This window comes from Macaca mulatta, chromosome 16, assembly GCF_049350105.2.
Source record: "Macaca mulatta isolate MMU2019108-1 chromosome 16, T2T-MMU8v2.0, whole genome shotgun sequence".
Classification (NCBI taxonomy): Eukaryota; Metazoa; Chordata; class Mammalia; order Primates; family Cercopithecidae; genus Macaca; species Macaca mulatta.
Genome location: NC_133421.1, coordinates 41,558,842 through 41,581,057, shown reverse-complemented (window position 1 = coordinate 41,581,057; position 22,216 = coordinate 41,558,842). Strand labels below are relative to the sequence as shown.

The 22,216-nt window shown below is 40.6% G+C and overlaps 1 protein-coding gene across 3 annotated transcripts in view; it reads right to left on the bottom strand.

The window, feature by feature from the left end:
• Positions 1–1,989: 1,989 nt before the first annotated feature.
• Positions 1,990–22,216, bottom strand: part of ATAD5 (ATPase family AAA domain containing 5) — a 67,436-nt gene continuing 47,209 nt past the window's right edge. For 2 of the 3 annotated variants that reach the window (XM_015118991.3, XM_015118990.3), the window contains exons 15-23: positions 20,662–20,838; positions 19,339–19,472; positions 18,793–18,886; positions 17,399–17,463; positions 9,929–10,109; positions 4,270–4,451; positions 2,934–3,769; positions 2,354–2,512; positions 1,990–2,241 (exon numbers count right to left, since the gene is read on the bottom strand). In XM_015118991.3, the coding sequence (XP_014974477.3) occupies positions 2,163–2,241; positions 2,354–2,512; positions 2,934–3,769; positions 4,270–4,451; positions 9,929–10,109; positions 17,399–17,463; positions 18,793–18,886; positions 19,339–19,472; positions 20,662–20,838 (1,907 nt within the window). In that variant the 3' untranslated portion in view covers positions 1,990–2,162. Of the gene's footprint in view, positions 2,242–2,353; positions 2,513–2,933; positions 3,770–4,269; positions 4,452–9,928; positions 10,110–17,398; positions 17,464–18,792; positions 18,887–19,189; positions 19,473–20,661; positions 20,839–22,216 lie in introns of those variants that run through there. The other variant, XM_077970749.1, reaches the window with a different exon arrangement.

Genomic DNA, 22,216 nt, shown 5'->3' with positions numbered 1-22,216 from the left:
ATGCATGTCTAAAAAGGAAATCATTCTCTTTCCATCCAAACCATCTCCTTTGCCATTGTTTTCTATTTTGATAGTTTCTCCAACTACCTAGTTGTTCATAACAGAAACATGGCATTATCACAAAAGTGAATCTGAATCTTCCAGGAATTTACTGTCTTTAAAAACGAAAGGCTGGGCGCAGTGGCTCATGCGTGTCATCTCAGCACTTTGGGAGGCTGAGGCGGGCCGATCACGTGAGGTCAGAAGTTCAAGACCAACCTGGCCAACATGGAGAAACCCTGTCTCTACTAAAAATGCAAAATTAGCTGGGCATGGTGGGGCGTGGTGGCACATGTCTGTAATCCCAGCTACTCGGGAGGCTGAGGCAGGAGAATCACTTAAACCCGGGAGGTAGAAGTTGCAGTGAGCCAAGATCACACCATTGCACTCCTGCCTGGACAACAAGAGCGAAACTCCATCTCAAACAAACAAAAAAAATGAAAAGGCTGGGTGCAGTGGCCGCATCCATAATCCCAATACTTTGGGAGGCCAAGGAAGCAGGATCACTTGAGCTCAAGAGTTGGAGGCTGTGGTGAACTATGATTGTGCCACTGTACTCCAGCCTGGGCAACTAGAGTGAGATCAAGAGTGAGACCTCTTAAAAAAAAAAAGATAAAGATTTTTTTCCCTGAATTATTATAAACCTAAAAATAAATAAAATATTAAATGTGTCCCTATTAGGGAGGAAAATACTCCTATTATTTTCTTTTTTTTTTTTTAAGAGGAGAAAAAACAGTTTTTTAAAGATATTTTTAAAAATACTTCAGGCCAGGCACAGTGGCTCACACCTGTAATCCCAGCACTTTGGGAGGCCAGGGCAGGCAGATCACCTGAGGTCAGGAGTTTGAGACCAGCCTGTCCAACATGGAGAAACCCTGTCTCTACTAAAAATACAAAATTAGCCAGGTATGGTGGTAGGTTCCCGTAATCTCAGCTACTCGGGAGGCTGAGGCAGCAGAATCGCTTGAACCTGGGAGGTGGAGGTTGCAATGAGCCAAGATCCTGCCATTGCACTCCAGCCTGGACAACCAGAGCAAAACTCCGTCTCAAAAAACAAAACAAAACAAAACAAAACTTCAGAAGATCTTATTCTCTCTTCTGTACAGGGATGAAATCTTTAAGTTATATCCTATATTCAAACCCATACAATATACATATTTACCAAGGTGATTACATCTGAACTCTTTTTTAAACATTTCATAAAGCCTTTAGCTTTAACCTTTAATTAGATCAATATACTAATTAATGCAAGAAAAAGTAAATTGAACAAATAAGAGGTAAAAATATCTATCTTCATACACATTTATAAACATATACTGTTCAAAATTGTACAATATAGACCGAGCATGGTGGTTCACGCCTGTAATCCCAGCACTTTGGGAGGCCAAGGCGGATGGATCACTTGAGGTCAGGAGTTAGAGACCAGCCTGACCAACATGGTAAAACCCTGTCTCTACTAAAAATACAAAAATTAGCTGAGCAAGGTGGTGGGCTCCTGTAATCCCAGCTACTCGGGAGGTTGAGGCAGGATAATCGCTTGAACCTGGGAGGCAAAGGTTGCAGTGAGCTGATACCAAGCCACTGCACTCCAGCCTGGGTGACAGAGCGAGATTCCATCTCAAAAAACAATAACAACAACAAAAAAACTGTACAATATGAGGATCCTTAACTTTTGGGTTAAAAATATAATTCATCAGATAATGTTTTTGTTTTACTGTTGTTTTTTTTTTTGTAAAGCCAGTCAAATTTAGCAGTGGGAGATTGTATACCAACTTTAGTGACACTAATGTATCTGAATATTAAGCTAATATATAATATAAACACTTGAAATAGGGAGTTCATCTTAATGAACTCTACCTTCCAGAAACAGTTCACTCACATAGAAAAAATACTCCAACAAAGCTAAATCAGATAATACAAAAAATTCAGAAAAAAAATTACAATCATATATACAATTTGTAACTCAAATATTTTAAATATTTGCCCACCAATAAAAAAATATACAAATTGTTTGTTTAAAATGTACATTGAGAAATATACTTTTCCACGAAGATCCACATAATATAAAAATGTATCTTAAGGACCACATGATAATCTATACAAAGCATGGTTAGTATGAAACATTAAGGGAAGGTAGCTGCCAAAGTATTCACAGTCTCTTTTGGAATGTCAAGATGAATTCCTTCAAAATAGTGCAGGAATCTGTCAAAATTACAAAGAAAAATACAATTTAATATTAACATTTTCATCTTATGAAAATATGTATTAATCTTGAAAAAACTATCTAAAATGTTGTTTTTAATAAAGCCTTTACCTTCTTTTACTTTTTCCTTGTTCTTTTAGCTTCTCAGTCTTACAGATGTTTCGAAGGGTTGGCAGGTACTCAATTATACTAGCTTGTCTATTACCCACATAGAGAAGAGATCGACTCGAAAATACACTTTTAATGACTGCTATCCTCTTCCAAGCATTCCTGTAAAAGTAATGCATTGTTTTTAATTTTTAATGCCCAAGAAAAATGCAGTAATCCCAATCACAACCAGTTTAGTTTCCTTGCCTCTGGTCTAGACCAGATGACATTTCCAGATTAATTTCCTGTCAACATATCAATCACTCCCATACTGAAAAATCTCAGTAACTATCTGCTATCTATCACAGCAAGACCAAACTCCCTCCTGGGTCATTCAAGCGTTACCTAAATCCACCCCAATCCTCATTATTTCTCTTCCCAGCAATCAGGCTGGTCTCCTTAACTGTCTCATTAGAAGCTGCATTATTAATGTTAAGGGCTTACAATGATCAACAGTACAGCACTTTTAAATTAAGAAAAAACTAATGATTTCCCCTTTACTATTTATTACTAAAAAATAAAAAGTAAAGGAAGTAAGACTTACTCTAAATTAGCTGCTGACTGACTAAAGTATACATTATTGCGCTTTTGTGAAATATAAAAAGTAAGATCATTGGTTGGATCTCTTCCTAATTTCTTGCAAGAATTCAAGTTTTCCAGTGCTTTTGAAATAGTAGAAGAACATTTAGTAAAGCTGAGAGCTTCTGCAGCTGCTTTTAATTCTCCAGAGCTTTGAGAAGTCCATCCATCATTACTCTCAAGACTAAACTCATCACAAAGTCCACTTTTAACCTTTCCATTTGTCCAACTAAAGTCATTTCTACCGTATTCGTTTTGTTCCCTTACATCAGTTAAAAGGGCATCTAAGAAGGACATGTTATCCATGAACTCAGAGAGAGAATTTAAACAATGAGAAACAAGGGCAGAACATTTTTTTTCTGCAGTTGTTTTGGGAGGACGAGGAATAGATTTCTTTGTCTCTGAATTGCTTCCTTTGTCTCTGGCTTTGCTTTCTTCTGAATTTGAGGAAGACAACACAGGGGACAGCCTAACAGATTCATCAGGGAAGTCCAAGTCAGTGTCGAATAAGTCACTATCATCTAATATTACCAATGTTTTCTTTTGTTTCTTTTTCTGGGACTTTTTCAATGGCTGTTCTCTTTCAGAATGTTTCCTAGCAAGACAGTTCACACTTTTTGTTGCTGCACTGGCATCCACAGTTACTGATGAGCCACAAAAGTTTTTAGTTTCTGGAATGGTATCAACTGGTAATGGTAGAATAAACTCAAGATTACTATATAAAAAGTCTACATTCCGCATTTGGAATTCTGTAAGAAGCTGGATGAGTTTATGCCATTCTTCCTTTGTTGTGATTTTGTGCTGAAAAACAATGTTGAATAAAGAAATGTTATAGCAGTACATAGTTTGAACACTTCTTGTATGAATACAGTGTTATCCCTATTCTAACTTCAAAGTATTGAGTCACTACCCCTCATAATTTTATTTATCTATATTTAATATATCAAAATAGTACTATAAGTCTAAAAATTAAATTTAGACTTAATTTGGAGAATTAAATTCTCTATATATGTAGTATATACTCCAATATTATTAGAAGCACATTTATTTAAAACCACTTCTCTGAAATAGTCTATCTGAAAAATATTCTAAATTCTATTCTAAATCCTATAATATGCATTCAGAGCAATGCCTATGCACCATTTGTTAAAGTGATAGAATGTGTTAAAATCAGAGACCTAAGGCTTATATAAATTATAGGCATAGTTAAGTTAAACTTAAGATTCAAAAGACAGGAGTCTAGTGTTGGGAATATGAAAAGGAATATAAATTCAACATTGCAAAACAGACATTGAAAATACCTTTAAAAATGAAAATAAGTCTTCAGATGGGGAAAAAATGTTCTTAAGACCAAACAAGGTCTCAGCACAGCCACTGTCACATTTCGGAAGGTCTATACATTTCTTTTTAGTATTTTTAGGGTAAATTTTGTTATCAAGGCCATGTTCAGAGCAAACTAGTTGTACATTTTTGCTATTTCCACCTACAAAATAAAAGAAAATCTTAGCTCTCTCTATATATGTATTAAACAAATTATATCAAACAATTATTTAAAGCCTGAGATCCTTTGACATCTTCTGGACAAATATCCCCATTTTGTTGTTTAATTCATTAAGAGTACAATATAAGCATTATTCTTTTTTTTTTTTTTTTAAAAAGACAAAGTATCACTCTGTCACCCAGGCTGAAGTGCAGTGGTTCAATTTCAGCTCACTGAAACCTCCACCTCCTGGGTTCAAGTGATTTTTCTGCCTCAGCCTCCAGAGTAGTTGGGATTACAGCCACGCGTCACCACACCTGGCTAATTTTTGGATTTTTAGTAGAGACGGGGTTTTACCATGTTGGCCAGGCCGATCTCGAACTCCTGACCTCAAGTGATCTGCCCCCTCGACTTCCCAAAGTGCTGATACGTGAGCCACTGTGCCCAGTCATAAGCATTATTTCTACCAAGAGATAAACTAAGTGAGGTGATGGTGGGGGACTTTCAAAGCCATCCAACAGAAAAAGTGCAAGGACTATGAGCAGGCAAATCACAGAAGAAAAATAAATGCCTAATATTAATTTCAGGCTGGGTGAGGTGGCTCACGCCTGTAATCCCAGCACTTTGGGAGGCTGAGGCAGGTGGATCACTTGAGCTCAGGAGTTTGAGACCATCCTGGGCAACATGGTGAAACCTCGTCTCTACTCAAAATACAAAAATTAGCCAGGCATGGTGACGCATGCCTGTAGTCCCCGCTACTAGGGAGGCTGAGGCAGGAGAATAGCTTGAACCTGCGAGGCGGAAGTTGCAGTGAGCTGAGATCACGCCACTGCACTCCAGTCTGGGCAACAGTGAGACTCCAATTCAAAGGAAAAAAAAAAAAGAAACAGTAATTTCAGCGGGACACAGTGGCTCACACCTGTAATCCCAGCACTTTGGGAGGCCAAGGCAGGTGGATCACCTGAGGTCAGGAGTTTGAGACCAGCCTGGCCAACATGGCGAAACCCCATCTCTACTAAAAATACAAAAAATTAGCTTGGCGTAGTGGTGCGTGCCTATAATCCCAACTACTTGGGAGGCTGAGGCAGGAGAATCACTTGAACCTGGGAGGCAGAGGCTGCAGTGAGCTGAGATCACGCCATTGTACTCTGGCCTAGGCGACTGAGCGAAGCTCCACCTCAGATAATAATAATGATAATAATAATAATAATTTCAAAGACCTAATAAGAAGATATGCAATTTCACCAATAAGCATGGAAATGTAATTTTAAAATAATATACTGTACGCGTTTCACTTTTTAAATTGGCAAAATTAAAAGAATTATAATGTAGTTCTGTCAGCAGTACACATGAAAAAACCATCATATACTATTCATGGGAGCATAAGTTGGTACAATTGTCATCAGAGGGCAGTCTGACAACTATCAAAATGTAAAGTATATACACCCTTTGTGACCCAGCAGTCATACTTCTAGAATTCTCTCTATCAGTATTACAGACATGTTCAAGGATATATGTATAAAGATATTCACCGTATTTTAATGTCAAATTGAAGATAGTTTAAGTGTCTATAAGTAATGGTTAAATTACGGTACATCCATTCTATTCTATAGAAAAGCATGCAGCTGTGAAAAACAGTGGGATAATAGGACCATATGTGCTGACAATAAACTTAAAAATAACTAACAACATATATAATAATAGGTTAATTTTCCTAAATAAGTATTTTTATGTTATATGCATAAAGGTCTAACTGTGGCTACTTTCAAGAAGTAGGGGAATATTGTTTTATGTATGTGTTTTTTTTTAAAGGCAGGAATGAAATGTATATTAAAAAAAGGACCTTTAAGAAGAGAAATTGGCCGGGTGAGGTGGCTCATGCCTGTAATCCTAGCACTTTGGGAGGCTGAGGTGGGCAGATCACGAGGTCAGAAGATCGGGACCATCCTGGCTAACACAGTGAAATCCTGTCTCTACTAAAAATGCAAAAAATTAGCTGGGCATGGTGGTACATGCCTGTAATCCCAGCTACTCGGGAGGCTAAGGCAGGAGAATCGCTTGAACCTGGGAGGTTGCAGCGAACCGAGACTGCGCCACTGCACTCCAGCCTGGACGACAGAGCCAGACTCTGTCTCAAAAAAAAAAAAAAAAAGAAAAAGAAAAAAAAGAAGAGAAACTATGCTATACTTATTTTCTGTCTTCTAAAGTTCTTGCTGTAACAATTTATATCCAGTGATATATCAAAAAGTTATTAACTAATTTGTTACACCAGGATATTTTCCATGTGTTATATATTATATTTACTTTTGAGATATGGTTAAAGCTATGGGCTTACACTGAATAGAATATATAGGCATATCTACTTTGAAAAACAATAATATGAAGCCGGGTGAGGTGGCTCATTCCTGTAATCCCAGCACTTTGGGAGGCCAAGGAAGGTGGATCACTTGAGCCCAGGAGTTCAAAACCAGGCTGGGCAACATAGTGAGACCCCATCTCTACAAAAAATACAAAAGTTAGGTGTGGTGGTGCACGCCTGTGGTCCCATCCACTCAGGAGGCTCAGGTGGGAAGACGGCTCGAGTCCAGGAGATTGAGGCTCCAGTGAGCCATGACTGTGCCACCACTGCACTCCAGCCTGGGCAACAGAGTGAGACACTGTCTCAAAATAAAAAAAATAAAAAAAAAAAAAGAAGAAGAAAAAGAATATTTTTTTTTTTTTTTTTTTTTTTTTTTTTTTTTTGAGACGGAGTCTTGCTCTGCCGCCCAGGCTGGAGTGCAGGGGCCGGATCTCAGCTCACTGCAAGCTCCGCCTCCCGGGTTTACGCCATTCTCCTGCCTCAGCCTCCCGAGTAGCTGGGACTACAGGCGCCCGCCACCTCGCCCGGCTAGTTTTTTGTATTTTTTAGTAGAGACGGGGTTTCACCATGTTAGCCAGGATGGTCTCGATCTCCTGACCTCGTGATCCGCCCGTCTCAGCCTCCCAAAGTGCTGAGATTACAGGCTTGAGCCACCGCGCCCGGCCAATAATATGTTAAAATGTTAAACTAATTAAAAGAAAAAACTGATAAGGAATTAATATTACATAATTTCACCTTGGTTTCCTTGAAATATTTGTGTATTTACCAGAGTAGGATCTGTAACTAGAGAACCGTGACTATGGAGCATGGAAACCACAAACTAAAACCTCTTCAGGCAAGGAGCCATGTCTTAACCATGTAAACACAAGACCCGACATGGAGAAGGTACTCACTTGAATTAGGTAACAATGATGACTGAAAAAAAAAAAAAAGAAATAAAAGCATTTCTGAAATCATAAAGTACTTAGGAAAGATAGAATTTAAAGACTCCTGAAGTTAAAAGTGATTGTACATTATAGTTACATAAAAAGAATACTATATATCTATATATCTACTCATGTAGAAAAACCAATGTTTTTAGTAAGTGAAAAAGTTGTTAAATAATAATTTTAGTATCATTTGTTTATAAGGAATCATATGTTAATAAATGTATGCATAACAGTTTGAAAATTTAAGAGTCAAATTTCTGGGGAGGAAGCTGGACACAGTGGCCTACTTAGGAGGCTAGGACAGGAGGATCGCTTAAGCCCAGGAGTTCAGGGCTATCCTGCATTATCATCCTGCCCATGAATAGTCAGTCACTATACTCTAGCCTGGGCAATATAGCGAGACCCTATCTCAAAAAAAAAAAAGAAAGAAAAACTTTTGAAGAGGAAAGGGGAACAGGGTGGGAGGTTTTTTCTGTGTTTGTCTTTTAACTTTTTTTTTTTTTTTGAGACAGAGTCTCGCTCTGTCGTCCAGGTTGGAGTGCAGTGGCGCGATCTTGGCTCACTGCAGCCTCTGCCTCCCGGGTTCAAGCAATTTTCCCGCCTCAGCCTCCCAAGTAGCTGGGATTACAGGCACGTGCTGCCACGCCTGGCTAATTTTTGTATTTTTAGTAGAGACGGGGTTTCACCATATTGGCCAGAATGGTCTTGATCTCCTGACCTCAAGATCTAACCTCCTCAGCCTCCCAAAGTGCTGGGATTACAGGCGTGAGCCACCGTGCCCAGCCTGTGTGTGTGTTTTTTTAATTAAACAATGAGATCATCTTAAAAGCGCAACTACAAAAGAGTAAGTAACTTACAGATTAGTTCAAATCTCTCATTTTTGAGGTGAAAAAACAGGCTCAAAAAGGCAAAGTGAATTTTGTAGCTTATATATTAATTGTAAAGAGCAGCATACCCAGGAGAAAAATCCAACTTTCTAGGTCCAGTTTAATTCTGTTTACTCACGTTGACTGCAAAATTTTTTCTTTTAGTCAGAGTCTCACTCTGTTACCCAGGCTGGAGTGCAGTGGCATGATCTTGGCTCACTGCAACGTCGATCTCCCAGGTTCTAGCAATCCTCCCATCTCTACCCCCCAAGTAGCTAGGACCAGAGGCATGCACCACCATGCCTAGCCAAATTTTTGTAGAGATGGGGTTTCACCATGTTGCCCAGGCTGGTCTCAAACTCCTGAGCTCAAGGAATTTACCCCACTTGGCCTCCCAAAGTGCTGGGATTACAGTTGTGAGACACTGTGCCAGGCCAAAATGTTTTATGAACAAAGTTGACATATGCATATTTATTTTGAAGATTAACATAACAAGTTGCTTAAAATTTTTATAATCTTTCAACTATTCTAGTATAGCACAGAGTTTTTTTAAGTAAAAAAAAAAAAAAAAATTTTAGGGCCAGATGTGGTAGCTCACGCCTGTAATTCCAGCACTTTGGGAGACCAAGGCAGGTGGATCACAAGGTCAGGAGTTCAAGACCAACCTAGCCAACACAGTAAACCCCGTCTCTACTAAAAGACAAAAAAAATTAGCTGGGCGTGGTGGCGGGGGCCTGTAATCCCAGCTACTCGGGAGGCTGAGGCAGGAGAATTGCTTGAACCTGGGAGGCAGAGGTTGCAGAGAGCCGAGATCGCACCACTGCACTCCAGCCCAGGCAACAGTGCCAGACTCCATCTGAAAAAAGAAAAAAAAAATTTTTTTTTTTTTTTTTTAAGATACGGGATATTGCTGTATTGTCCAGGTCAGAGTGCAGTGGCATAATCATAGCTCACTGCAGCCTCAAACTCCTGGGATCATGTGATCCTCCTACTTCAGCCTCCTGAGTAGCCAGTACACGCCACCCTGACCAGCTTATTTAAAAAAATTTTTTTGTAGAGACAGGGGTCTCACTTTCTTGCACACGCTGGTTTTGAACTCCTGGCTTCAAGTGATCCTCCCGCCTTGGCCTCCCAAAAATTTTCTTGTAGAGACATGGGTCTCACTATGTTGAGCAGACTGATCTGGACCTCCTGGCCTCAAGAGATCCTCCACCTTACTCTCCCAAAGTGCTGGGATTACAGGCATGAGCCACTGCACCCAGCCATAGCACAGATTTTTAAATAGGGTCCCATAATAGAAATGTCTTTAATAACAAATCCACTTACCATGAAGGGTTAATGGTCGTTCTTCTAAAACTCCACCTCCACTTCTAATCCAGAATTGTAAGTAAAGGATACTTTTTCTGATATCGCAAGTATTTGCAGTTAACAAGGTTACAAAGTCTTTTATATCAGTTCTAAAATTCTCAGTTAAGCAAATCATTTGTAGGTAGCTGGCAACATTTAGCTTCAAAACAGAGAGAAATGTGGTTAACTGCTGAGTTAAAATAGATACAGCAATAATACATACAAATAATATCTAAAAGTGAGACAAATTTTGCTAAAATTCACATTATCCTAAATGCTCTTCTTGAGGATGAAACTGCTTTAAAAATATAAGGGAATATACTACTAAATTAAAAGCATTTATATGTATTTCTTTTATTAACTGTATATTGTGCAAGACAGCAAGGAAACTTTTATAGGAGATTCTCCAACCTGAACACTGGCAGTTTTACAAACCTTGACAAAACCCCTTAGGATTAAGTAATAGTATAGCTTGATAGAATATCTTACAACAAAATTATAAATATGATACTGTAACACAGAAAAATACACAGTTTTTTAAAAACAGGTTAGAAATTGCACTAATGAGTGCATAAAGCTAATTAATTTTTTTTTTGTAGAGATGGGGGTCTCACTGTATTGCCCAGGCTGGTCTCAAACTCCTGGCATCAAGCAATCTTCCTGACTTAGCCTTCCAAAGTGCTGGGATTATAGGCACGAGCCACTGTGCCCAGCCAAGAAATTCAGAGAGGCTGAGGCAAGAAGATCACCTGAGGTCAGGAGTTTGAGACCAGCCTGCCCAGCATGGTGATACCCTATCTCTAACTCCAGCTACTCAGGAGGCTGAAGCAGGAAAATCACTTGAAGCTGGGAGGTGGAGGTTACAGTGAGCCAAGATCACACCATTGCACTCCAGCCTGAGCGACAGAGCGAGACTCTGTCTCAAAATAAATAAATTAAATAATTCAATTTATCAAAGAGTTTTCCACAAAGAAAACTCGTAAATTCACTGATGAAGTATATAAAATACCAAAAAATAAAGAATATCAAACCTGTACAAACTCTTAAAAAAAGAGAAGGAAACATTTCTCAACTCTTTTTGGGGGCAGCTTAACCTTAATATTTTAAAGCTAACAAAGACAATTCTTAAAAAAAAAAAAAAGAGGCCGGGCGCGGTGGCTCAAGCCTGTAATCCTAGCACTGTGGGAGGCCGAGATGGGCGGATCACGAGGTCAGGAGATCGAGACCATCCTAGCTAACACGGTGAAACCCTGTCTCTACTAAAAAAAAATACAAAAAACTAGCCGGGCGCGGTGGCGGGCGCCTGTAGTCCCAGCTACTCCGGAAGCTGAGGCAGGAGAATGGCGTGAACCCGGGAGGCGGAGCTTGCAGTGAGCTGAGATCCGGCCACTGCACTCCAGCCTGGGCGGCAGAGCGAGACTCCGTCTCAAAAAAAAAAAAAAAAGAAAAGAAAAGAAAAGAGGCCGGGCGCGGTGGCTCAAGCCTGTAATCCCAGCACTTTGGGAGGCCGAGACGGGCGGATCATGAGGTCAGGAGATCAAGACCATCCTGGCTAACATGGTGAAACCCCGTCTCTACTAAAAAATACAAAAATCTAGCCGGGCGACGTGGCGGGCGTCTGTAGTCCAGCTACTCGGGAGGCTGAGGCAGGAGAATGGCGTGAACCCGGGAGGCGGAGCTTGCAGTGAGCTGAGATCCGGCCACTGCACTCCAGCCTGGGCGACAGAGCGAGACTCCGTCTCAAAAAAGAAAAAAAAAAAAAAAAGAAACAAAAAGAAGGTTACAAAGTAGTATTCCTCAAGAAAATAAACATATGAATCCTTAATAAATTAATCACAAATCTAATCAATCAATAAAGTGGATAATACATCCTGACCAAGTGGTTTATCATTAGAAAATCAGTCAGTGTAATTCACCATAGAGATAGATAGAAGTAGAAAAATATGATTTCAACACATGCAAAAGAAGCTTTTGATAAAATCCAATACCCACTCTCGATAAAAAGTCTAAGAAAACTGGAATAGGCTGGGGGCCGTGGCTCACGCCTGTAATCCCAGCACTTTGGGAGGCCGAGGCAGGCGTATCATGAGGTCAGGAGATCGAGACCATCCTGGCTAACACGGTGAAACCCTGTCTCTACTAAAAAATACAAAAAATTAGCCGGGCGAGATGGTGGGCGCCTGTAGTCCCAGCTACTCGGGAGGCTGAGGCAGGAGAATGGTGTGAACCTGGGAGGTGGAGCTTGCAGTGAGCCGAGATCCGGCCACTGCACTCCAGCCTGGGCAACAGAGCGAGACTCTGTCTCAAAAAAAAAAAAAAAAGAAAGAAAGAAAGAAAGAAATATAAGGCAAGGGGCAGGTGCGGTGGCTCACATCTGTAATCCCAGCATTTTGGGAGGCTGAGGCAGGCGGATCACTTGAGGTCAGGAGTTCAAGACCAGCCTGGCCAACATGGTGAAACACTATATCTATTAAAAATACAAAAATTAGCCGGGCGTGGTGGCACGTGCCTGTAGTCCCAGCTACTCGGGAGGCTGAGGCAAGAGAATTGCTTGAACCCGGGAGGGAGGCAGAGGTTGCAGTGAGCGGAGATCGCGCCACTGCACTCCAGTCCAGGTGACAAAGCGAAGACTACATCTTAAAAAAAAAAAAGAAAGAAAAGAAATGTAATGCAAGTAAAACACTGTAAGCTATATATATACTATGACTTAGGTGAACCTTGAGGATGTTATGCTAAGTGAAATAAGCCAGTCACAGCTGGGCGCGATGGCTCAGGCCTGTAATCCCAGTACTTTGGGAGGCTGAGGCAGGAGAATCGCTTGAAACCGAGAGGCAGAGGTTGCAGTGACTGAGATCGCGCCACTGCACTCCAGCCTGGCAACACAGCAAAACTCCATCTCAAAAAAAAAAAAAAAAAAAAAAAAAAAAAATCGGTCCCAAAAAGCCAAATCAGTATGATTCCATTTATATCTAGAGTAGTCAAATTCACATAAACAAAGTAAAATGGTAGTTGCCAGCAACTACTGGACAGGAGGAAACAGGGAGTTTGATTTAACGAGCATAGAATTTCAGTTTTGCAAGAACAGTGTGAATATACTTAACACTACTCAACTGTACACTGTTACGTGTTCTTTACCAAAAGCAAATTTTTTAATACAAAAATGTTAAACACCAAGCTATATAATTTAAAATTTCCAGGAGCCACATTAAAAAATTAAAGAAACAAGTAAAATTAATTTTAGGGCCAGGTGCGGTGGCTCACGCCTCTAATTCCAGCACTTTGGGAGGCCACAGCTGGTGGATCACGAGGTCAGGAGATCGAAACCATCCTGGCTAACACGGTGAAACCCCATCTCTACTAAAAAATACAAAAAAAATTAGCCAGGCATGGTAGACGGCGCCTGTAGCCCCAGCTACTTGGGAGGCTAAGACAGGAGAATCACAGGAACCCGGGAGGTGGAGCTTGTAGTAAGCCAGTGATTGCGCCAGTGCACTCTAGCCTGGGCGACATAGTGAGACTCCGTCTCAAAAAATTATAATAATAATTAATTTTACTACATTGTCTTACAACAATATATCCAAATATTATTGCAAAAAGTAATCAATACAAAAATTAGTGAGATGTGTTACATTCCTATTTTTTGCACTTAGTCCTCAAAATCTGGTGTTAGCCAGGCACTGTGGCTCACGCATATAATACCAGCACTTTGGGAGGCTGAGGCAGGAGTATTACTTGAGCTCAGGAATTCAGGATCAGTCTGGGCAATATAGTGAGACCTCATCTCTACAAAAAAATATTTTTAATTAGCTGAGTGTGGTGGCACACGCCTATGGTCCCAGCTACTCGGGAGGCTGAGGTGGGAGTATTGCTTGAGCCCAGGAGGTAGAGGTTGCAGTGAGCTGAGATTGAGCCACTACACTCCAGCCTAGGAAATAGAGTGAGACCCTGTCTCCAAAAAAAAAAAAAAAAAAAAAAAGTGTTTATATTACACTTTTAGCACAAACTAATTCAGACTAGCCACATTTTAAAAATACATAATAAGCCATATTTAGATATAATTCATATACTATACAATTCACCCACTTAACATGTAAAATTCAATGGTTTTAGTATATCTAGAGTTTTGCACCCATTACCACTATCTAATTACAGAGCATTTTCATCATCCCCAAAAGAAACCCCAGACTAATCAGCAGTCACTCCCTATTTCTACCTAGCTCCTCTAGCCTTAGGCAGCTATGAATCCACTTTCTGTCTCTATAAATTTGCCTATTCTGAACATTTCATACAATTATTATCACACAAAATATGATCTTTTATTAACTGTAGACTAACCACATTTTAAAAGCTCAATAGCCTAATCTGGCTAATGGAGGCCATATGAGCATATAGCTGAAAGTCAACAGTGAAGGTAAAATGAAATAATACACTTGGTTAATCCAAAAGACTGCAGAGTCTAGACAAATTTTTTTTTTCTTTTTTTTTCCCCAGAGTCTCGCTCTGGAAAGCTGGGGTGCTCTGGTGCGATCTTGGCTTCCTGCAACCTCTACCTCCCAAGTTCAGGCAATCCTCCTGCCTCAGCCTCCCAAGTAGCTGGGACTACAGGCACATGCCACTATACCCAGTTAATTTTCTTTCTTTTTTTCTTTCTTTTTACATCCAGCTAATTTTTGTGCATTTTGTAGAGACAGGATTTTGCCAAGGTTGCCCAGGCTGGTCTTGAACTCCTAGGCTCAAGGGATCCACCCACTTTGGCCTCCTAAAGTCCTAGCATTATAGGCATGAGCATAGCGCCCAGCCTGTTTAGACAAATTTTTAAAAATATTCAATTATGTGTTAAGAGAAACAATTTTTTTTTTTTTTTTTTTTTTGAGACAGGGTCTTGTGCTGTCACCCAGGCTGGAGTGTGGTGGCATGATCTTGGCTCACTGCAACCTCTGCCTCCCATGCTCAAGTGATCCTCCCACCTCAATCTCCCAAGTAGCTGGGACTACAGGTGTGCGCTACCACGTCCAGCTAATTTTTTAAATTTTTTGTAGAGACAGGGTTTCACCACGTTTCCCAAGTCGGTCACAAACTCCTGGACTCAAGCGGTCTCAAACTCCTGGACTCTGCCTCCCAAAGTGCTGGGATTACAGGCGTGAGCCACTGCCTCCAGCTAAGAAACACAATTTAAAAGAAAGAACAGCCGGGCGCGGTGGCTCACGCCTGTAATCCCAGCACTTTGGGAGGCCGAGGCGGGCGGATCACAAGGTCAGGAGATCGAGACCACGGTGAAACCCCGTCTCTACTAAAAATACAAAAAATTAGCCGGGCGCGGTTGTGGGCACCTGTAGTCCCAGCTACTCGGGAGGCTGAGGCAGGAGAATGGCGTGAACCCGGGAGGCGGAGCTTGCAGTGAGCCGAGATCGCGCCACTGCACTCCAGCCTGGGCGACAGAGCGAGACTCCGTCTCAAAAAAAAAAAAATAAATAAATAAAAGAAAGAACAGGGTCAGGAGTGGTGGCTCACGCCTGTAATCCTAACACTTTAGGAGGCCAAGGTGGGTGGATTATTTCAGGTCAGGAGTTCAAAGCCAGTCTGGCCAACATGGTGAAATCCCATCTCTACTAAAAATACAAAAAAAATTAGCCAGGTGCGGTGGTATGCATCTCCATTCCCAGTTACTAGGGAGGCTGAGGTGGGAGAATTGCTTGAACCCAGGAGTTGGAGGTTGCAGTGAGCCAAGATCGTGCCACCACACTCCAGCCTGGGCAACAGGGCAATTGTGCCACTACACTCCAGCTTGGGTGAAGAGTGAGACCTCACCTAAAAAAATAAAGAACCCATACAATAAAATTGACCTGACTACAATCATAGCTCACTGCAGCCTGGAACTGCTGGCCTCAAGCAATCCTCTAACCTCAACCTCCCAAAGTGCTGGGATTACAAGTATGAGCCACCATGCCCAGCAACTTAATGTTAATTTTTAAAACTTTTTTTTTAGAAGAATGAAAAACAAAAAAGAAAAAGGAAAAAGAAAAAAAAGACACGCACACAAAAACTTTCTTTTTAAAGGTTAAAAAAGTGCCTTGTTCATCATTGTAAGAAAGAAAAAAAAAAAAGGTGGTGACTTCTGGTGGAAAAGGGGATTCTTACTAGAAAGGGTCCATGAGAACTTCAGGAGGTAATGGAAATGCTCTATATTCTGATCTGCATAATGATGACACTGATTTTTACATATGTTACATGTACAAAATACATTCATTAGGTTATTCATGCAAGGGAATTTTAACTCCATTTAAATTTTACCTCAGAAAAGCACTGTTACTAGGCAAAAAACCTAGTGAACATTGGAGCCTCATAAAAATTTTTTTTAATTTAAGAAAAAACATTTTTAAAGCAAAAAAAAAAAAAAAGAGAAATATCAGAAGTCCTAAAACTTAAAAATTTTAACATATTCCTTAGAAACCACATTTATGGGAGGCTGAGGCAGGAGAATGGCGTGAACCCGGGAGGCGGAGCTTGCAGTGAGCTGAGATCCGGCCACTGCACTCCAGCCTGGGCGACAGAGCAAGACTCCGTCTCAAAGAAAAAAAAAAAAAAAAGGAAACCACATTTAAATCATAGCTTTTTTTTCTTTTTTCTTTCTTTTTTTTTTTTTGGAGACGTAGTTTCACTCTTGTTGCCCAGGCTGGAGTGCAATAGCACGATCTTGGCTCACCGCAACCTCCTGAATTCCGGCGATTCTCCTGCCACAGCCTCCCGAGTAGCTGGGATTACAGGCATGTGCCACCACGTCCGGCTAATTTTGTATTTTTAATAGAGACGGGGTTTCACCATGTTGGTCAGACTGGTCTCGAACTCCCGACCTCAGGTGATCCACCCTCCTCGGCCTCCCAAAGTGCTGGGATTACAGGCGTGAGCCACCACACCCAGCCAGGTATTTATTTTTTTTGAGACAGAGTCTTGCTCTGTCACCCAGGCTGGAATGCAGCAGTACAATCACAGCTCACTGCAGCCACAGCCTTGACCTCCTGGGCTCAAGCAATTGTCCCACCTCAGCCTCCTGAGTAGGTAGGACTACAGGCATGTGCCACCATGCCTGGCTAATTTTTTGTATTTTTATGTAGAGACAGGGTTTTGCCATGTTGCCCAAGCTGGTCTCGAACTCCACAGCTCAAGCAATCCGCCCTCCTCAGCCTCCCAAAGTGCTGGGATTACAGGCATGAGCAACTGTACCTAGCCTGATTGATTGATTGATTGACCAGGCTAGAGTACAGTGGCACAATTCCAGCTCACTGTAACCTCCACCTCCTGGGCTCAAGTGATCTTCCTGCCTCAGCCTCCCAAGTAGCTGGGAGTATAGGCATGATACCACACCTGGCTAAATTATAGCTGTATTTAATAATAAATTACTTTTACATGATTGTGATATGTAATTTATGGTTATCAAAATTTAAAACTTACCAGGGAAGGAGTACTGAACTTGATTTCTTCAAAGCAGCCATCAAACATTAAACTAAATGTTGGATCTACACACACACACACACACAAAAACATTCTTAAACATTAAGACCACTAAGTAACTTTTTCCAGTTATACTTTTCTATGAAAATATTCAGCACCCCCCTCCCCACCACCGCCTAGTGCTGTGGTACAGTCATAGCTCACTGCAGCCTCAAACTCCTGGGCTCAAGTGATCTTCTGCTTCAGCTTCCCAAGCAGCTAGGATTATAAGCTCAAGCTGCCACGCCCAGATAATTTTTAAGTTTTTTTGTAGTGATGGGGGTCTCACTATGGTGCCCAGGCTGATCTCAAAACTCCTAGGTTCAAGTGCCCACCTTAGCCTCCCAAAGTGGTGGGATTAAAGGCATAAGCCACCACACCTGGCCAACTATGATCTTCTAATAAAACTACCAGCTGGGCATGGTGCCTCATGCCTGTAATCCCAGCACTTTGGGAGGCCAAGGCAGGTGGATCACTTGAGGTCAGCAGTTCGAAACCAGCCTGACCAATATGGTGAAACCCTGTCTCTACTAAAAATACAAAAATTAGCTGGGCATGGTGGTGTGTGCCTGTAGTCCCATCTACTCAGGAGGCTGAGACAGGAGAATCGCCTGAACTCAGGAGGCAGAGGTTGGAGGTTGCAGTGAACCGAGATGGCACCATTGCACTCCAGCCTGGGCAATAGAGCGAGACTCTGTCTCAAACAAACAAACAAACAAACAAAACAAACAAAAAACCCACCTAACTTGTGATTAATAAGATTTTTCTCAATATTTTTAGAGTACAATCACTACCAAATGGGCATTAATTTGTAAGTAGAGTCTAGTCTCATGAATATTTATAACTGGAAAAATATTAGAATATTATTATAGTATTTCCAATTTTTTTAAAAAGAAATTGAATTAGTTTTTTAAATGAAACATTCTGTGATAATTCTTTAGAAGATGGATCAATTCTGTTAGGCTGATGATAGCTAAATATACAATAATCCATAAGAAAGTGTTATCAGGGGCAAAAGAGTGGCTAAGTTCAGTATTAAGGAACAACGGAAAGGTTGGGTTCCATAAAAAATTTGACCACTAAATAAGATTTAGTGATCTAATCATAGGTATGATAAGGACGCCAGGAGAAGAATCTAGTACTTTCCCTACTAAAATACCTTTACTAGATCTCTTATTTGCATTCTAGAGATTGTTCTCCACTTTCTAAATATCTAACACCCAATATAGTAATCCAAAGTAGTATCCATTTTTAAAAGTAATTGCTATTTGTGAGTTAATTATAATTACCCCACTCTGCAGATGAACCACAGATTTGAGTAACTGTTTAACTGAAGTAAAATCATTGTTACCTACCACTTGTAGTAAGGATTACAGGTCGTTTAGTTGTTGCCATGAATGTTTTGATTGCATTCAAAAACCCAGCATCTTCATCAAAAATTACATCAACCTACCAACAGTTTATTAGAATATTAATGTAATAACAATACACTAATATCAGTTATGTATACATAGTAAATATTCTATATGTCATGTCTGTTAGAGACAAAATTTATGAATTTATGAAGTGTGAATTCAGCCCATGTTGAAAGTTTATGTCATACACTATAATGAATTTTAAAATTATCAACTATCAAATGTTAAAAACAAATGCAGCCACCTATTAACTAGATAGATATGAATCAGAATTTATACAATCATTTAACAATAATTAGCAGCCGTGAATTAATCATCTTCCTGAAAAATTATTCTAGAGTGGACAGTTTCATTTGCTTTAATTTCAGATACACGTATTCCCGACCTCTTTAGCTATTTTGCAATTCTTTATAAGAAAACATATTGTATTCTTTAAAGTAAGTCTTAATCATGAGCTCTCACAAATATATACTTCTATAAGCCTACCTCCTCAAAAAGAATAAGAGATGTTGCATTTTTTCTGCTGGGTTCTTCAGCTCCAACGTCTTTGACATTTGAATTAGTTGCATTTGTAGATTTAGTCTGAGTAATTTGTTTCTGTTCAAAAGAATTTTTTATTCCTGCATAAATACAATATTGATATTTTAGGTAAAATCAACTTTTGCTAAGACACTGGATATATCCACAGAATAAGCTCAAACTGAAATCCATTATCAAAACTGAAATAGGACGGGCGTGGTGGCTCATGCCTGTAATCCCAGCACTTTGGGAGGCAGGTGGATCACCTGAGGTCAGGGGTTCGAGACCAACATGGTGAAATCCCTACTCTATTAAAAATAAAAAAATTAGTCGGTATTGGTGGCACACACCTGTAATCTCAGCTACACAGGAGGCTGAGGCAGGAGAATCACTTGAACCCAGGAGACAGAGGTTGCAGTGACCCAAGATCACGCCACTGCACTCCAGCCTGGATGAAAGAGTGAGACTCCATCTCAAACAAACAAACAAAAACTGAAACAAGCTGGGCATGGTGGCTCATGTCTGTAATCCCAGTACTTTGGGATGCTAAGGTGGGTGGATCACTTGAGGTCAGGAGTTCAAAACCAGTCTGGCCAATATGGCAAAACCCCATCTTTTTTTTTTTTTTTTTTTTTGAGACAGAGTCTCGCTCTGTCGCCCAGGCTGGAGTGCAGTGGCCGGATCTCGGCTCACTGCAAGCTCCGCCTCCCGGGTTCACGCCATTCTCCTGCCTCAGCCTCCCGAGTAGCTGGGACTACAGGCACCCGCCACCTCGCCCGGCTAGTTTTTTGTATTTTTTAGTAGAGATGGGGTTTCACCGTGTTAGCCAGGATGGTCTCGATCTCCTGACCTCGTGATCCACCCGTCTCGGCCTCCCAAAGTGCTGGGATTACAGGCTTGAGCCACCACGCCCGGCCCTTTTTTTTTTTTTTTTTTTTGCAAAACCCCATCTTTACTAAAAATACAAAAATTAGCTGGGTGTGGTGGTGTGTGCCAGTAATCCCAGCTACTCAGGAGGCTGCAGCAGAAGAATTGCTTGAACCCAGGAGGAGGAGGTTGCAGTGAGCCAAAATCGTGCCACTGCACTCCAGCCTGGCCTGGCAATAGAGCAAGACTCTGTCTCCAAAATAAACTAAAACAAAATATTAACACTTCTATATGTAGAATCTTCAGTGTAGCTGAGATTTAATAAATAGCAACAGGAACTCGTAAAATGTGTTCATATTTTTATGTATAAGGGTCATTATTATTAAAAAATATATAATTTAATTTGTCAATTTAATGTCTTACCTTTATTATTTTCCAGAAGCATTCCTAGTTCTTCATTATTTTTAGGTTTGGGAGATACTTTAAAATAATTTGCCAAGGTTTTGGGAGGAAGTGCTCGCTTTGGCCCACTACTTTTTGGTGATGGTGGAGGAACTTTTCTTGGTGATGTAACAACTTTCTTAGGGGAGCTTATTTTTTCTGCCCAAAACAAATTGCATTTAAAGATAAATATTCTAAAAATCATACAGGTAGCCAGATAGTTAGCCACATTCTGTATTTCTACTCTTAACAGTTAAAAAATTCAAGACAGAAATTTTCTTTCATTCTTACAAATACTTTGTACATTCAAATATTACTATATTTATCTATTCTACCAGTACAGAAGGTTAAGCCAGTCATTTAGAAAAGACACTACTCCTCAAGAAATACACATTCTTTGTTTTTGTTTTGTTTTGTTTTTTTGTTTTGAGACAGGGTCTCACTTTGTCAACCAGGCTGGAGTGAAGTGGTATGATCTCAGCTCACTGCAGTCTCCACCTCTCAGGCTCAAGCAATCCTCCCGCCCAACCCCCAAGTAGCTGGGACTACAGGAGCACACCACAATGCCTGGCTAATCGTTTGTATTTTTAGTAGAGATGGGGTTTTGCCATGTTGTCCAGGCTGGTCTCAAACTCCTGAGCTCAAGCAATCCGCCTGCCTCAGCCTCCTAAAGTGCTAGGATTACAAGCGTGGGCCACTGTACCCAGCCAGAAATACACATTCTTACAACAAATACTGTTCACAATCCCTCCGTTCATTTTTTTCTACACCTGCTTAAAGTCAGAAGAGGATGGAGGGAAAATAACAGTATACACTGAGCACATTACAAAACTTTGTTGTTCAACTTTAATTTAGACCTGCAGTAAATTGCAAGCCAATAATATGTATTTCTAGAGATGCTTTGGAAGATAGATAAAAAGTTAAAAAATAAATAGTTCACCTCTATTCTCCAGAAGCTCCGTGGCATTTTTCCACAGAATACATCCTCTCTTCCCCTCTAGGTACCTGGATTTAGTCCTTACAAATCCTAATTACTGTATGGCCTCAGAACAGGATGCTCCTCACATACCATCTCATGTTCACAGTTCCATATCTGTGTCTTATTCTTTTTTGGTACCCTCTGTCTCCATAGATCTTATCATAGCCCTTGTATATTAGAGGTGTTCGATAAGTTTACTGAAAATCTCGAGGTTAAAAAAGCTGTCACAGGCCAGGCGTGGTGGCTCACGCCTGTAATCCCAGCACTTTCGGAGGCCGAGGCAGGCAGATCACAAGGTCAGGAGATCGAGACCATCCTGGCTAACACGGTGAAACCCCGTCTCTACTAAAAATACAAAAAATTAGCCGGAGGTGATGGCAGGCGCCTGGAGTCCCAGCTACTGGGGAGGCTGAGGCAGGAGAATGGCGTGAACCTGGGAGGCGGAGCTTGCAGTAAGCCGAGATAGTGCCACTGCACTGCAGCCTGGGCGACAGAGCAAGACTCTGTCTCAAAAAAAAAAAAAAAAAAAATATATATATATATATACACACACATATA